The sequence below is a fragment of the Erythrolamprus reginae genome, chromosome 5 (genome assembly GCF_031021105.1).
Source record: "Erythrolamprus reginae isolate rEryReg1 chromosome 5, rEryReg1.hap1, whole genome shotgun sequence".
NCBI lineage: Eukaryota > Metazoa > Chordata > Lepidosauria > Squamata > Dipsadidae > Erythrolamprus > Erythrolamprus reginae.
The window spans coordinates 78,998,942-79,015,643 of NC_091954.1; the positions used below are offsets into that span (position 1 = coordinate 78,998,942).

At 36.4% G+C, this 16,702-nt stretch overlaps 1 protein-coding gene across 4 annotated transcripts in view; it reads right to left on the reverse strand.

Moving 5' to 3' along the window:
- NMNAT3 (nicotinamide nucleotide adenylyltransferase 3) overlaps positions 1 to 16,702 on the reverse strand; it is a 55,789-nt gene that overhangs the window by 14,874 nt on the left and 24,213 nt on the right. For all 4 annotated transcript variants that reach the window (XM_070753281.1, XM_070753279.1, XM_070753278.1 and 1 more), the window contains 3 exons: positions 13,540 to 13,682; positions 6,347 to 6,530; positions 3,037 to 3,146 (listed from right to left, as the gene is read on the reverse strand). In XM_070753281.1, the coding sequence (XP_070609382.1) occupies positions 3,037 to 3,146; positions 6,347 to 6,530; positions 13,540 to 13,648 (403 nt within the window). In that variant the 5' untranslated portion in view covers positions 13,649 to 13,682. The remainder of the gene's footprint in view (positions 1 to 3,036; positions 3,147 to 6,346; positions 6,531 to 13,539; positions 13,683 to 16,702) is intronic.

Genomic DNA, 16,702 nt, shown 5'->3' on the forward strand with positions numbered 1-16,702 from the left:
CTCCCCCCTCCCCCCCTAATATTCATTGGCTACAATCTTTTATATGGAAATGCCAGAATCTAATCCTTTTCAATTATAAACTTAATTGCATGCTGGATGATTTCACATAACAATATGATTATAAAGGCTCCTTGGAAATTGCATCCTATATTAGCCTAAGGTACTCCCCAGCTATGGATTTTTAATTTCAATTGCAATGAATTCATTGGGACTAAATATATCAGTTGGGCTTGGTTTATATTTTGAAAATGAACAGAACACTTCAATTGTACTAATATAATATATGCATTTTAAAAAGAAGTAAAAATACAAAACCATCAAGAAGACATTAAGAGGGGTTAATGACTGTTTACTTCCTCTACTTGGCTGTACCTGTTTGGTTCCCAGGATTCTGCCTCCCAATCATTCAAGCGGTGCCTTTTCTCCTAAAAGGGCTAAAAACCCTGCTCTCTATGGAGGCTGGGATGTGACTATCCGCTGAGAAAGCTGCAGGTTTGCAGCCACCAGATGCCAGGTTGGGAGTGATGTAGATGAGAATGGAGGAGCTCTCAGGGTGGAAAGGAAAGTCTGAGTGTTCACACACTCACGTGTCCATACACGCACACATGCAACATGCCCTAACCCAGTGATTTTCAACCTTTTTTGAGCCGTGGCACATTTTTTACATTTACAAAATCCTGGGGCACACCACTGACCAAAATGACACTCTAACACAGTACATATTATACATATAGTTAATAATATAGTTTCTAAATGTATTTATACTCACTCGCTGCAGCCACACAATGACAAGTGCATGGCAGCCCGAGCGGGGACCTTCCTGGGTGTGGATGAGAGGCAGCCTGCTATTGGTTCATCGCTAGTGGCCGGGATGAATCCTAGAAGGTGATTGGTCAATGAGCCTTCCCTGTGCCTCCACTCTTCCTGTCGCTGATAGCTGGAGGGATTGTGAGGGGAATGTTTATCTTCGGATGGAGGCGGCTGGCGGTGGGGCGAATAAATGGCCTCCGTGGGCCATAGTTTGGGGACCCATGTTTAATTTCCCCACGGCACACCTGACTATGTCTCACGGCACACTGGTTGAAAAACACTTCCCTAACCCACATCCATATAGTTCACCCCCTACACACACACACTCAAAATATACACAGAAACACACACATATGCGCAAACACAGGCAGGACGAGGCGATGCCAGGAAACATCGATCTGCTTAGCAAACTTTGTATTAGCAAAACCCTCCTCAACAACCTGATGTCAAACAAGATGAAATTTACAGGGCCAAGTGGAGGAGGCAAACAGTCCCATTCTGCATTAGGAGGCATCACAGGCATATGTATTAAAGTCTGTATGGCAGGTTTTTCCTGAGTAAACAAAACAAAGAATTTTGAAAGGTGACATTAAATGAAGTGATGGAGAAAAGATGTATTTCCTGATAGTCACGGAATAAAACTTGTGAGAAATAGAGATCTCTTTAAAAAAAAATCAAATATTGATATCTAGCCAAAAATGAACAACTAAATGGCTTTTCAAAGAAAGCTGACAAAAGAATCAACTTCAATAGGAAGAAAAGTGAGCATATAATATCTTTCGATTTTTGAGAGCTACTGTTAAATAACGATCTTGCACTTTCACAACAGATAATAGCTTTCCCTGAAGTCAAGTGCCTATAATAATGCTCCAGCTCTTCAGCTTTTGTTTTTGTACACTTTTGACTGGCGTTATCAGAATCAATACTGGTGGTGCAAAAGTTAGTTTAACACTCCCTAAGACCTTTTCAGAAGGTTAGCCAGCTTAGACAATGGAGAGATTACCAACAGCATAAAAGAAACAGATAGATTTAACATCCAACAATATCTTAGAGCTCTTAGATAACCAAGAAAACAACACATAAGTTATTTGGCTGAGTTGAAATTAAAATAGGTATTCCATCCTAAAGAAATAACTGGGCTTATAATGCTAAAATAATGACCCTAAATAAAAAATGCGAAGAACTACAATAGGAATTTGAAGAAAAAGAGATGTAAAACAATAAAAATCCTTAAAACTGCCTGTGCAGGTTTTTTTTTTTTTGAAGCAGCCTGCAAATAACTGAAATCTTTTCAAGCTAAGTTAACTGAAGAATGTAGAAATAGTATTTTCTCAATAGGCTTAGAAATTAACTTTGAGGATTGAATCATATCTAGAAAGGGAAATTTTACAACATCCCAATTCCAACTTTTCCAGTTAGTAAAATACATTGCTGGGCAGAGCTGTGCATAATCTGATCAGTGCTGAAAGATTCCACTGAAATTTTTAAAACTGGTCTTGACACGTTTGATACCTATCAATTACTTTACCTGTATATACAATCTCCAGCTTTTAAAGATGGCAATCTAAATATGAGCTACTAAATTGGTAAAGGTAAGCATAGACAAATCATATAGACATTTTAAAGTTGGGCTTCTTCTACATTTTGAGATTCGGCTCCTGTTACTTTTTTATTGTCTTTTATTTACGGTAATCCTATAAAACAGCATCATTCTCTTTTACTTTTAAATAGGTTTCCTAAATAGGTTTCAAATACTTAAAGATGGTTTTCCTTATCCAGATGAATTCAGATCTTCAAGTTTTTTTCAGAATCAGATTATTCAACATAAGCTAAGAATACCTTTATCTTTTTTTTGAAGAAAATTAAAGTTACTTAATACTTTGTTCCAAAACTGTCAAAAGACCCATTTTCTGCCATCATACAGACATTGTATGACTTGAACATTAGCTTTCATTTGTCACTACTTTGATTTTATTATTCTTTGAAAGATCTCTTGTGTTTTATTTTTTGTCTCTAGTGTAAAATATAACTTTGTTATTAAAATATTTGTTTAGCCTTCAAATTTTGATGCAGTGATCACCTTCTAATTATTATACTTAATATTCAAGGTCTATTATAGATTCTTTATCTCCTTGTTTTCTATTGTTAACCATGAAGTAGAAGGCAAAAAGCTGACTGTACTAGAACTACATTTTATGACCTACAACCCAATTATATTAAACAAACCTGTAACTGATGATTTGATTGATGGGTCAGCTACTACTTCTTTAGACCAAGTATTTTCTCTATACAGTTTTCTGATATTGTGTGATTTAAGTAGCTCTTTGTAATGATGCCTGTACAAAATAAAGATGTTGTTATAAGCTAACTCTCTCAGGGATACATTTTGTGATTATCTTCTATTGGCACTTTCTAAAATTCAACCGGCTTGTTGCAAACTTCAGGTCAGAGTTTAATAACAGGGTCGGAGAAATTGCCAGATTAATTTTGTGCATTGCAAGATGTGTGCAAACAGTACTTTACACTCTTATTCAATTGGAATATCTATTGACCATTTGTTATTTATATAATATCCTACATGATAGATGACAGAAAAAAGTATTTTATTGGATCACTTCTTAACAAAATAAATGAAATAATTTTCATATATTACTTTAAAAGCTGCAATGAAATCACCTAAACAATTAAATAATTGTTAGCGAAGGCTTATAATTTAAACCAAGTGCCAAATATAGTATTTCAGCTCATGTTAAACTTTGTGGGGAATGTTGATACTGTACTCAAAAAGTGCAAGGGAGTTTCCCAAATGCTAAGAATTGCGTTAAATGCCTGGCTTCCAAAAATGCAATGACTAAAAAATGATATTTCTATTCTCATTTATTCTGGGAAGAATGAGGACCTGGAGTGCAATAGGAAAACTATTTGTCCTTCTAATGCTTTCAACATTTTGTAACATTACTGTGTTGTAATTTATTTAATTTCTAATCCAACTTTTTACCCTAATGATTATTCATAATTTTTTCTTAAAGGATCATGTTAAAATTAACAATACTTTAGGAACTAAACTACGTTGATAATTAAAAACTTGGAAAAAGAGATGCAGTTGCTTTTAACTTTTTAAAAACATATAGATATAATGGAAAACAAATATATGAAGGACTATATTACACAGTCTGGAAGCAAAATCTTCCATTGAAGACTTTCAAAGGCTTTCAACTTGAAAGCTTTTAAAAGACAACTTTCCAATTGATTTTCCTTAAAATGGCAATAGTGAATTACTTGTTAATGAAAATCCTTTGAGTGATTATCTGTGAATATACAAAGATGGATAATTCATCTGAACAGAGCTCATTCATTATTCTAGAGTTAAAAAAATACTTGGTAGGAGCCCCTGTTCTCTCATTCTTACTATGTATGACTAATTGCAACAGACATTAAACATCTTTAATTTCTTCTGAGCCTGATTCAGAATAACCAAGGAGGAAGAATGAAGTCACACAAAACCAAGTGAGGGTGGATTCTCAAATAACCACTGCTGTTCCTATCATGGTCTTGGTGACTAGCTAGCTTATTTTACCGGGAATACGGTCTAGTACGTCCTAAGGTGACACGGCCTGGTTTTACAAAGATTGCATTTAATTGAGAATAGAATCCAGGCAATGATCACTACTCTATTTTCCCCTCAACAACCACACTGGGGGGGGGGGGGTGAACTGGAATGAGAGAGAGGGATTGGCCAAGGTCACCCAGTCAATTTTTAATTCTACAAAGAAAGGCTGCAGATGTTATTGTCATATGAGTGCAACTTTGAAGAATTTGAATTCTTATAATCCATGATACTAAACATTTGATAGGAACAATATAAATTTAGAACATGAATATAAATTTCCATCATTATATAAAAGATTGAACAATGGAAATTTCAATCAAAAGTAAATTCAATATTAAATATTAAATTCTCTTTAAATATTACTCACAATTGGTATAAGTTTTATCACTGAAATATTACTCTCTTGCTTTTGTTCCCCTATTCAAATTTAATACATATGGCAAAACATGTTTTGAGTACTTTGCATGGCCCTATTACTTAATATTAGTCTATCTAATTTGACATCCTGAATAGATGAGAAATCTAGTACCACTTGTTCAGAGAAAATACTATGCAATTGGAGATTTTAAGAATGTAAAACTTTCTCTCTGGAATAATGGCTAATTAATTTGGGAAAATATGATATCTTGAATAACTTCATATTTAAAATGTAAACTGATATACAATTTAAACTTATTTTATTGCATGGGATTGTACTGCACCCAAAATCTGAGTTCTATACACATTATTTACTATATTCTTTTAGTGTATTTTGTACTGTTTAATTAATTTTTTTATATTGATTTTAATTTTCTTAATCAGATATTTTTATTGTTCAGTTGAGATATTTTTTGGACAGAAATATTGTACGAAATGACTAATACCAGTCCAATGGAAATGGTATACTAGAATACTTGTATTTAATCTTTATACACTGCCTAGAATCACTTGTATTAGACTGGCAATCATATCAAACACATCAGCAAGTTAAATGGTACATTTGATGTACTGGTTAACTGCAATTTTCTGGATATCCAATCATACCATATTGCTTACATTGTTTTCCCTCTTGTCTTATGATATTCTCTACATTTCTTTAAATGTGCCAAAATTGCAGATATCTATTTATCTGAAAAATGAACCAAATGAGTCCCTGAAATAGAAGGTGCTGTGAGGTCCTTCAGTTCAGCAACTTGGTAATTGCTGTCTACACAAGGCCTATATAGCATACTAAAGGCTAAACCAAAGGGATTGTTAGATGTGCAAGTCCAGCAGTAGAGAAACGAATAGGAACAGAACAGATGGAAATCAAGCAGGTCAGAACTTTTCAAAGGCCTTGCCCATGTATTAAGCAATTTCCCTTGTGCTGATAGCATTATGACAGACAGCAGGGGATTTCCTGCATAAAAATCAAGTCATTTTTTCCTAAGAAAACATGTGTTATGGTACTAGGAAAAAAAATAACAAGGATTGCAAGCCAAGTAACTGGAAAAATCGTTGTTATCAGAGTATAAGTTATATATAATTGACCTACATAGTTTTTTATAGAAATTTGGAATGAAAAATTCTGAGAACATACAGAATCCTGCATTTTCAGTACTGAAATTAATTCCAGAATACAGTAATGTTATATTTTGGGACCTAGATATGATACAGTACTATACCTAGGCTTTTTTTTATGTCAAGGGAAATGTCCTTATAATCATCCCCGAAAATAATTAAGAATTTATAAAAATAAAAAAATAAATGTCTGATAGGAGGAAGAGGAGGAGGGGGTTGTTAAAAGCTATTAAGTCTACCTTCTTATCTTCTACAAATTAAAGGACTCTACTTACAACCATTTTATTCTAAACAAAATAAAGATTGCTACCTTCCTTGTGGTTTATATTTTTACTAAAATATTTGATTAGATTCAACTATCAGTAGCAGTAACTATAAATATATTACCTTAGTACTGTGAGTGTCTCAGTCCACTGACTTTGCTCACTCTCCCAAGAATCCACCCTGATCCAGTTCGATGTTTCAACTGCAAGCCGAACCATTGCGACACGATGCTTTGCTGCTACCAATCCTTGCTTCCCATAGTTGTCATGAACTGGGGAAATTATGCCTTCTATCACATGGTACTTTCCTAGATACAGAAAAAAAATATAAACAATCCAATGTTTATACCTTTTCTCGCAATAGTAATAAATGATGGACTGAGAAATTCTTCACTATGTGAACAATAAAAAATGATTGTTTCTTCTTTTCTGCAATTAAACTATTGAAAGTTCTATTAATGAAGCATTAAGTTATTTATTTAAAATATTTATCGTCACACATCTTATACTGAATTCTGGGCAGCTCCCAAGCAAGAGTTGTAACAGCATCATTGTTACATATACACAAACACAAACACACATAGATGGATGGACAAATTGATGTTGGCGTTGGTGTATACATTTGTGTGTGTGTGTGTGTGTGTATTAGACAGACATATAAGTGTGCGCGTGTGTGTATGTGAAAAATAGTAAAAATCTGGCGCCTTAATAAACTTTAACCATAGTCCATCAGAAAAATAGTCTTATCTAACAAGTGTTTAGGGGAAAAGCCAGATCTTAAGTGATCTGTGGAAGGATCTGTGGATGGTAGGAAAGGGTGTTCCGCTAGGCATAGGCTGCCATGGAAAAGACATGATCCTCATATCCTCATATCCCCAATAAGGTAATATTTAAAGGAAGGGACTAGGAGCATACCCACCCTATCTAATCTGTTAGGACAAGAAGATATCCTTAAAGAGAGGATGTCCTGCAGATAACCTGGTCCTGTGACTTTATTAAAAAGAAGAGCGCATAATCATAAAGCACTCTGCAAACACAAACATTTTTAATCTATAATGTATATAGGATTAGAATGACTGAAGATTGGGTTAATGATTAATTAAAATATGTACCAAAACTATAAGAATAGCTTCAACATAACCTAGCTAATGTATGCTTTTATCTGATAACTATTTGCTCCTTGGAATAATGCATTCTAGTTAAAATCTTGTACTTATAAAATAACAGTGCCATATGCTTTAAAGTGTTTTCTTCAAATCTTCGTAATGGTGTTAGCTAGTGAAAAAAGCAATTATCGCAGATTTTAGATCATGTGTGAATAGCTACAGGGGACTAATTTAATTAATATCATATGCTACCATATGAGTGACAATGTTAATTAAAAGGTAAAGTCAAGAATCTCCAAGAATGTTCTGAAATATTATTAATTAATGTCTTCTTCAAGGCAGATGATAAAGTTCATAATTCAGATGAATAGAAGTCATTGTGGTGTTTAATAACACTTTTTTCTTATGTATTATAAAATTGGATAAACAGCAAAATATAGAGGAAAACGAAACTCCCTGAAATAATATTTCTGTTTGCCCAAATTGAGCTGAAGTTACATTTCAAGTTAGATAAATCTAAGGCATAAAATAAATATTAGATTTAAGCCCACTTTTCTTCCAATGTTTCTACAATCTGATATTCTAGAGATGTGAGAGTGATTTCCCCAAACTTAATATAGAATTATTTGTAGAATACCATACAGTTGTAGAAATGAACTATCCCTCTTTGAATCAGTAAAGCTTTTGAAATGTTTATATATCAACTTGGAAAAGTCCTTGTCCATCTCACTTTGCTTTTTCTCCTTTGCTTTTTGTTCCATTTGTCACATTTAACACACTTGGGAAAATAATGTTTGTATTGCTTTGCATAGTCCTATTACTTACCATTAGTCTATCCAACTTGGTACTATGAATAAATGAAATATCTACTACCACACATTAAGAAAAATATGTTTCAGAAAAATATTTGCAAATATTTTTTGAAATTTGAGACAAAACAAATTACTGAACTTAGTTACATATATGATGAGGCCAGAACAAGGCCGAAATAGCGCTATCCTAGTCTCCCTTAATTAAAAAAAAAATCAGCAAAAACATGTGATATATATACAGAATATAGTTTGTTGGCTATGAATAAATTAACTGCCTTGAAATGGCCCTGGGTTGGGCCTAGAGGCAAAAAGGAGCTGTGACGTTCCTTCAATATACCAGGGTGATCCAACAAAAAAAACATATAACCCTTTCCTGGTACAAAGCTGAAGGGATCATTCCTAGAGGTTAAAGCTCTGCCTTACAAGGCAGAAGCCCCAGGATCAAATCCCAGTAAGGGTATGGCTAGCTGATTAGACCAGAACAAGGCCGAAATAGCGCTATCATAGTCTCCCTTAATTTTAAAAAAAATTCAGCAAAAACATGTGATACATACACACACACAACACACACTACCTTCCCAGCAAGTCACTGAAATTGTACTTTGTTTTAAAATAAAGTAATCCTCCTTTAATGACCCACTTATTCAGTGAACTATTGAACAAGCAATAGTTATAAGTGAAATTTGTACATGCACATACAAAGTCAATGGGTAAACTGACAAGAAGTTGGAAGTCACACAAGGTCCTTGCTTAATGACCCATTCGGTATTTACTTAATAATGGCAAAAGTCTGATTGCTGTGTCATTAAGTATTTGTATTTTTGTATTTGTATTTATTAGATTTGTATGCTATTACCAATCTGGGACTCGACCAACTAGTAACAAACAATACAAGACTCAACAGCTGCCTAGACCTCATATTCTGCAAGAATAAAAGTGCAATTTATGGACTACAAATAAAGAAACCATTTTCCAACAGCGACCACAGCATGATCAACTTCAGCCTCAACCTACGCCACTCCAAGAATCACCTTAATAATGTGACACCCAAGTATAACTTTAAAAACACCAACTATGAAATCATAGACACCAATATCTCAACTATTGATTGGCAACATATTCTTGCTTGAAGGGAAAAGAATTCTCAGACTAAATATACCACTAATAACTGCCATCATCAAGAAAAATAACCTACCCATCTCAATAAGAAAACTACAACCCCCTCCCCCAAATCTCTCTGGTGGAGTTTTATTTTGTTTTTTGGTTTTTTGCTAATCCAAGTATAAAGGATATTAAATACCGTATTTTTCGCTCCATAAGACGCAGTTTTTTTCCTCCCAAAGTAGGATGAAAAATCAGCCCCGTCTTATGGAGCGAAGATGCAGACAGGGAGGGGGGAGGCGCTGGAGCAGAGGGGGCGCAGGGATGGGGACGGGGGGGGGGGAATCGTCTGAACGCGGTTCCGAGTTGGGGGTTCGGGGGGGTGCTGGAAAGCCCCCCAGGCCAGCTGCGATCTTTTAAAACAGCTGCGCCGCTTCCCAGCTGACTCCTGAAGCCAAAAGCCAAAGGCGAACTTCCGCGCTTCAGAAGTCAGCTGAGAAGCGGCGCGGCTGTTTTAAAAGATCGCAGCCGGCCTGGGGGGCTTTCCAGCACCCCCCCGAACCCGGGTTGGGGGTTCGGGGGGGTGCTGGAAAGCCTCCCAGGCCGGCTGCGATCTTTTAAAACAGCCGCGCCGCTTCTCAGCTGACTCCTGAAGCGCGGAAGTTCGCCTTTGGCTTTTGGCTTCAGGAGTCAGCTGGGAAGCGGCGCGGCTGTTTTAAAAGATCGCAGCCGGCCTGGGGGGCTTCCCAGCACCCCCCGAACCCGCTTCCCAGCTGTTAAGTTATTCTGTTATTGTAATAAATATTTTAGCCCACTTTTTGGCTCAAAATATTTTTTTTCTATTTTCCTCCTCTAAAATCTAGGTGCGTCTTATCAGCAGGTGCGTCTTATAGAGCGAAAAATACGGTGTTTACAAAAGTCTCTGCATTTCAGAAGTTTGAAGATGAAACTGTGGTAATATTAGAGGTGAAGCTCTAATCTTTTCTTTAGATTACATGATAATATCTTACGATCAGTAATGGACAGCCAAAATTTTTAGTGCCACTGTGGGCGTGGCTTATTTTGTGGGTGTGGCTTAATGGACATGTGACTGGGTAGGAGTGGCTTGCCTGCCATGTGACCAAGTGGAAGTGGCTTGAGTGATAATCATCATTCAAGTGAATTGTTAAGTCCTCGACTTACAACCTTACCAGTGTCGCTTGCTGGGGTGACAATTTGTTTCATGTTTCCCGCGCTGTCCTTCCTGGGCTGCCCCCCCCCCCCCGTCTCAGGCTGGGTAGCTAGGCGAACGGATGCTGCCAGAAGCATAAATGCTGCCAACGCTGCTTCCACCCATGCCTTCTGCTTGCACCTCAGGCAGGAGGTAGTCGCATGAGGCTGGAGGGGAGCCGAGCAGGAAAGAGGGAAGCTCGACTGAGGCTAGGAAGGTAGAAAGAGGAAAAAAGCAAGGAGTGCAGACGCAGGAGCAGCAGCAGGGGAAAAAGGGAGAGCCGAGATCAGTAATCCAGGAAGTGATAGTTGCCGATCATCTGGAGCTGCGCACACATCATTTCCACCCTATCCTGGCTGCTGCCCACTCCTGCTTACAATGCAGTATTTAATTTTTACAAGTTTTATTCATTCGATAATGGGAAATAATTGCCAGCAATTACTGTGACATTAATAAACACTAACACCAACCTGGCACCCGTGATCAGGCATTTTCTTCACATAGCTGTTGGTTTAAATAGAATGTAATAATATTCTCAACAAGGGAATCCATGAGAAAATGAGGAAGAAAATAGTAGCACATAGTCTATTTCATTTCTTTTACCTAAAATCTCAAAAGATGTTTAGCATCTGTTCGAGAATTAAAGGGCAGTTTCTCACATGGTTGTTATCAGAACTACATCTTGCTGCTAAAAAGCCTTTTTATGTCTGTCTACTGACAACATGTACCATCCTTTTGATTACAATACAAACATGTAACAAAAAGAAAGAACAACAGGTAAAAATCTAAATGTTTCTTGGAGTTGAACTTTACCACTACAAGCCCTTGTTTTGGCAGGATGAAAGATCCAATAAATCTCAAGATAAGCTCATTTCTACTCTGTTCTGTTTACACATGGGAATTACCGGTAGATAGAATAAAACATCTGTAAGAAACTTGTGTAACTCCATTTAGCTCTCTATCTTGCCTCAATAAAATATATATATAAACTAGTAGCTTGCTCTAGGTAGATAGAACTAGGTTTACAACAATTTTTAAAAAACAGTGTAGATTCTATGCTTTGAGTAAAAAAAATATTTTAAGTCATCTAGGTAAGAAGCTAAACAGGGTATCATTTGATCCTAATAGTTTCTGAGATCCTTACTCAGTTATTCTTTCCAGGACAAAGTCATTTTTCAACAAATACAGTGATACCTCATCTTACAAACGCCTCGTCATACAAACTTTTCGAGATACAAACCCAGGGTTTAAGATTTTTTTGCCTCTTCTTACCAACTATTTTCAACTTACAAACCCACCGCTGCTGATGGGATGCCCTGCCTCCAGACTTCCATTGCCAGCGAAGCACCCGTTTTTGCGCTGCTGTGATTTTCCTGAGGCTCCCCTCCATGGGAAACCCCACCTCCGGACTTCCGTGTTTTTGTGATGCTGCAGGGGAATCCCAGCAGTACAAAAACAGGTGCTTCGCTGGCAACGGAGGTCCAGAGGTAGGGTTTCCCAACGAGGGGAGCCTCAGTGAAATCGCAGCATTGCGAAAACACAGAGGTCCGGAGGTAGGGTTTTGAGGACTTCGGTATTTTTGCGATGCTGCGATTTCCCTGATGCTCCCTTCACTGGGAAACCCCAGCTCCCGACTTCCGTTGCCAGCGAAGCACTTGTTTTTGCGCTGCTGTGATTCCCCTGCTGTGATTCCCTTGCAGCATCGCAAAAACACGGAAGTCTGGAGGTGGGGTTTCCCATGGAGGGGAGCCTCGGGGAAATCCCAGCATCACAAAAACAGGCGCTTCGGCTGGCAAGAGGGGTGAATTTTGGCCTTGCACGCATTAATCGTTTTTCCATTGATTCCTATGGGAAACATTGTTTCGTCTTACAACCTTTTCACCTTAAGAACCTCGTCCCGGAACCAATTAAGTTGTAAGACAAGGTATCACTGTATATATATTTAATATTAACAAAAAACAACCCATTTAAACATGATTTAGATACAAACCTTTTCTGGTAACGTCACGAAAAGAGACCAGTATTGGCAAAAGTGAAAATAGAAAGCTCTTCATTAAACATTGAAAAGATCTCATTATACATATTTACTTGTCTATTCTTAGAAAAAGTACTAGGGCCTTTCAGTAAGACTCAACAAAAGAATGAAAAAAATAATTTAAAAAAGTAATGCATTGGGGGAAGGTAAGCCTTCCTTTCAAATCTCATCTGGCATTGTAAGAATTATCTTCCTTTTTCACAATTAACAGATATACCAATATCTTCACTATTTGCATCATCACAAAAAACTATAATGTTCTGGTAACCTTGAAATTTAAGTCTGTGAGTGACTTTACGTAGCAGTATGCCATTAAAACATTTCTAGATTGCCCATCATTGACTGCTATTGCTTGTGAACTATTTCCTGATGCTTTCCAAGCATTCATGTCTTACAGTCCATTTATTAGTGGTACTGAGACTCAATGAACCTTATCCATCTTAGATCATTGCTAGTGCTTGAATGAATATGACCTAGTCAACTACCTGGATCATTAACTACTTGGATCATTACCGCAGGACACAGAAGCAGCTAAAACATGGTTTTTTCCTCTTCTGTAATTTATATTTTGAAGAAACAGTTCAAAGTCATAATGGATACAAAGAGGGTTTTTAAAAATTTCTCTTCCTAGTTAAAATTGCAGACTATATCACTTTTTAGTGTAAGTGATATAATTAGCATACAGATGTGACATTGCAGTTTAAGTGTTTCACGGCACCTTGAAAAGTGAAAGAGAGAGAATCTGGGAGAGGAGTTAAGACCCCATTCATCACAAGTTAGTCTGCAATTATTCTATTGAACCAGTGGCAAAACTTAATTATAAAGATGGGGAACAATTTTATATTTCCTTATCATCAGTTTTATTTCAAGGAGTAAATGTGTAAACTTTCAATTTAGATGCTGTGAAGTAGTTGGTCTAAGTCTTGAACTTTTAATTAACAGAAATTAAAATGTGTTGAAACAATGTGGAATGTTGCCCCATTTTTGGAGATACAAATGAGTCTTTATTGCAATACAGCTCACTCAGTTTTAGGAGACATTAAATATACTAACCTGTTTGATGAAGGTGATCTCTTGCAAGTTCAAATAGACGCATGTGCATATTTGTTATGGGATTAAAGGAGCCACAGGCAAGAAGAATGAGGGGTGTTAGAGGTTTCATTGAGCTAAGTAATCTTCAATAGCACACCATTCATCTGAAAGGAGAAAACAATGAGAGGTGAAATTCGCAGGTTCTGGAGAACCGTTAGCAGAAATTTTGAGTAGTTCAGAGAACCAGCAAATATCACCTCTGGCTGGATCCAGAGTGGGCTGAGACTGGAGATTTTGCAATATCCTTTCCTTGCCATGCCCACCAAGCCACACCAAAAGAACAGGTAGGGAAAATTTTAAAATTTCACCCCTGAAAATAACAACTGTAACAATTCATTCAGCTTTCTCAATTATTTCCTAAAATAATAAGTACCGGTATTCACCTCACGTCCAGGGAAAGAAGATTTTGTAAAGCTGCCACTATGTCAAAAGAAACCCTCCACCCACCTGGGACTTGTCAAGTATAATTCCCTAACAGACAAGTTAGGAGCACCTCCAAACTTGACTGTAAAAAATATAGAAACATAGAAACATAGAAGTCTGACGGCAGAAAAAGACCTCATGGTCCATCTAGTCTGCCCTTATACTATTTTCTGTATTTTATCTTAGGATGGATATATGTTTATCCCAGGCATGTTTAAATTCAGTTACTGTGGATTTATCTACCACGTCTGCTGGAAGTTTGTTCCAAGGATCTACTACTCTTTCAGTAAAATAATATTTTCTCAGTAACCGAGTTGTCGAAGCGTGGAACTCATTACCGGACTCCATAGTGTCATCCCCAAACCCCCAACACTTTACCCTTAGATTATCTGCGGTTGACCTATCCAGATTCCTAAGAGGTCAGTAAGGGGCGAGTACAAGTGCGCTAGAGTGCCTTCCGTCCCCTGTCCTATTGCTCTCCTATATCTCCTATACCTTTCTTCTATTCCTATATTTCTTCTTCTATTCTTTCATTGATATGTTCTATTACTTCATCTTCTTTTCTATTATTTCTTAGATATATTTTACTATGAGTATATCATCTATTACCTTCATCATGTATTTTATTATGTATATATAGATATATACCCACTAAAACCCTCATTGTGTATTGGACAAAATAAATAAATAAATAAATAAATAAATAAATAAATAAATAAATAAATAAAAATAAAATAAAATAAAATAATTCAGAACAATTCTAACAGGTTCAGCGAAGGACAACAAAGATGTTGTCCTTTTCGTTTCAACAGGTGGAACAACCAGTCATGTTTAGTTTTAAGATGAAAATATAGATGTGTTAGATTTAACAGCTATTTTTCAAACATCTAGAAAAAAGGTCACACAGAAAAAAATCAAGATCTCTTCCTTATTTTTCTATAGTGAAGGACAGATAATTATGAAGTTAAGTCATAGGAAGGCAGATTTCAATTAAATGTTAGGGGGAAAAATTAACAATAGATTCAATAATGGTACAAATGACCCAGGCAGGCAAAGACTTATCTCACTAAATACATGGAGGTTGGACAGGCACTTTCCCTAAATTTTTTTAATTGGTGCATTGAGCAGGCAGTTGGATCTGATGGTCTAAAAGTACTTGGCCAATTATATGATTCTGCACAGTTGCACAGATAATTGGTACCTCACACACAATCATGCCAGGATTCCAGGAACAGTTCCATTCCCCCATGGTTTTCAATCTGCACTTCATTTTTTTCAGCATGCCATGTCTATCAAATTCAATTAATTCTTCTTGACCTTTTTTGTTCCATTTCTTTAGGCGTTTTAATTCAAAAGCTATTTTGCATTTCCATAAACTTTTGGGATTTTTTTTTAAAATCAAGACTGCTGTTAATTCTTCTCTTAGTAGATGGTGAAGCTTTGACTAAAGAAATAGCATATTCTGAACATTTGAAATAGTAGGAACATTGGAAATAGACTGATACAACCCACTCAGGTTATGTTAGTCTGTATACACAAAAGACTTCCATATAAAATTGTGTCAATCTATAAGACTGAATAATAGAATAACAAAGAAAAAAAGCCAGGGTGGGGAGATACTTTTTAGCTCTCAGGGAAATCTAGTTATTTCTTCTGTAACTAGCTTTCCCAAGGTTAAAATAGAATTTCTTTATTTAAAGACAAGGCTGGATTATTTATTTTTCTTCGGAGAATGTTTCCTTAAGTGTGCTAAAGAATGAAAAAGAAAAGTGTATCATTTTCTCTCATCTCAAATCCAGAATGCCAAATTGTTTCTGATGTTCAACAATATTCTCTGTAACAATTAGTATATCCTCTGATTCTTCTCAAAGAAAAAAGGAAATGTCCCTAAAATCCTCAGATGAACAAATTATTGGGTATTTTTCATCTGTCTTCAAATTCAAAAAAGCAGTTTTCTGCTACACGGTTAGAAGTTGTAGTGACAAGCTGCTTATTTTCATATTGACATCTATTTATAAGTACAGTGATACCTTGTCTTACAAACTTAATTGGTTCTGGGACGAGGTTCGTAAGGTGAAAAGTTTGTACGATGAAGCATTGTTCCCATAGGAATCAATGTAAAAGCAGATAATGCATGCAAACCCATTAGGAAAATCCAAATTTTAAGGCTTAAAAAAAAAGTGGCGGGGGACAAAGTGAAGACTAACGGAGAGGAGACGGACAGCAAGGAATGGAGGTCATAACGAAGGCTAATGCTGCTCCAAATCTCTCCCAAAATTGCCCCTTCAAAATCTTCCTATGTTGCCCTCAATTCCTCCAAAAATAGGCCAGTCCAAAAGCTTCCTATCTTGCCCCCAATTCCTCCAAAAATTGCCAGGCCAAAAGCTTCCTATGTTGACCCAAATTCCTCCAAAAATCGCCTGTCCAAAAGCTAGCTAGCTTGTGTAATATTTTGCATGTCTATGCGACGTTTCGGTGAAATCACATTCACCATCATCAGGCTGAAGTTTTAAGCTTCGTGTTGCTGTAAATATGGATATTTAAATATGGATATGTAAATATCCATATTTACAGCAACACGAAGCTTAAAACTTCAGCCTGATGATGGTGAATGTGATTTCACCGAAACGTCGCATAGACATGCAAAATATTACACAGGGCAAAACCCGAACTCAGAACAATCTACATATATATATATATA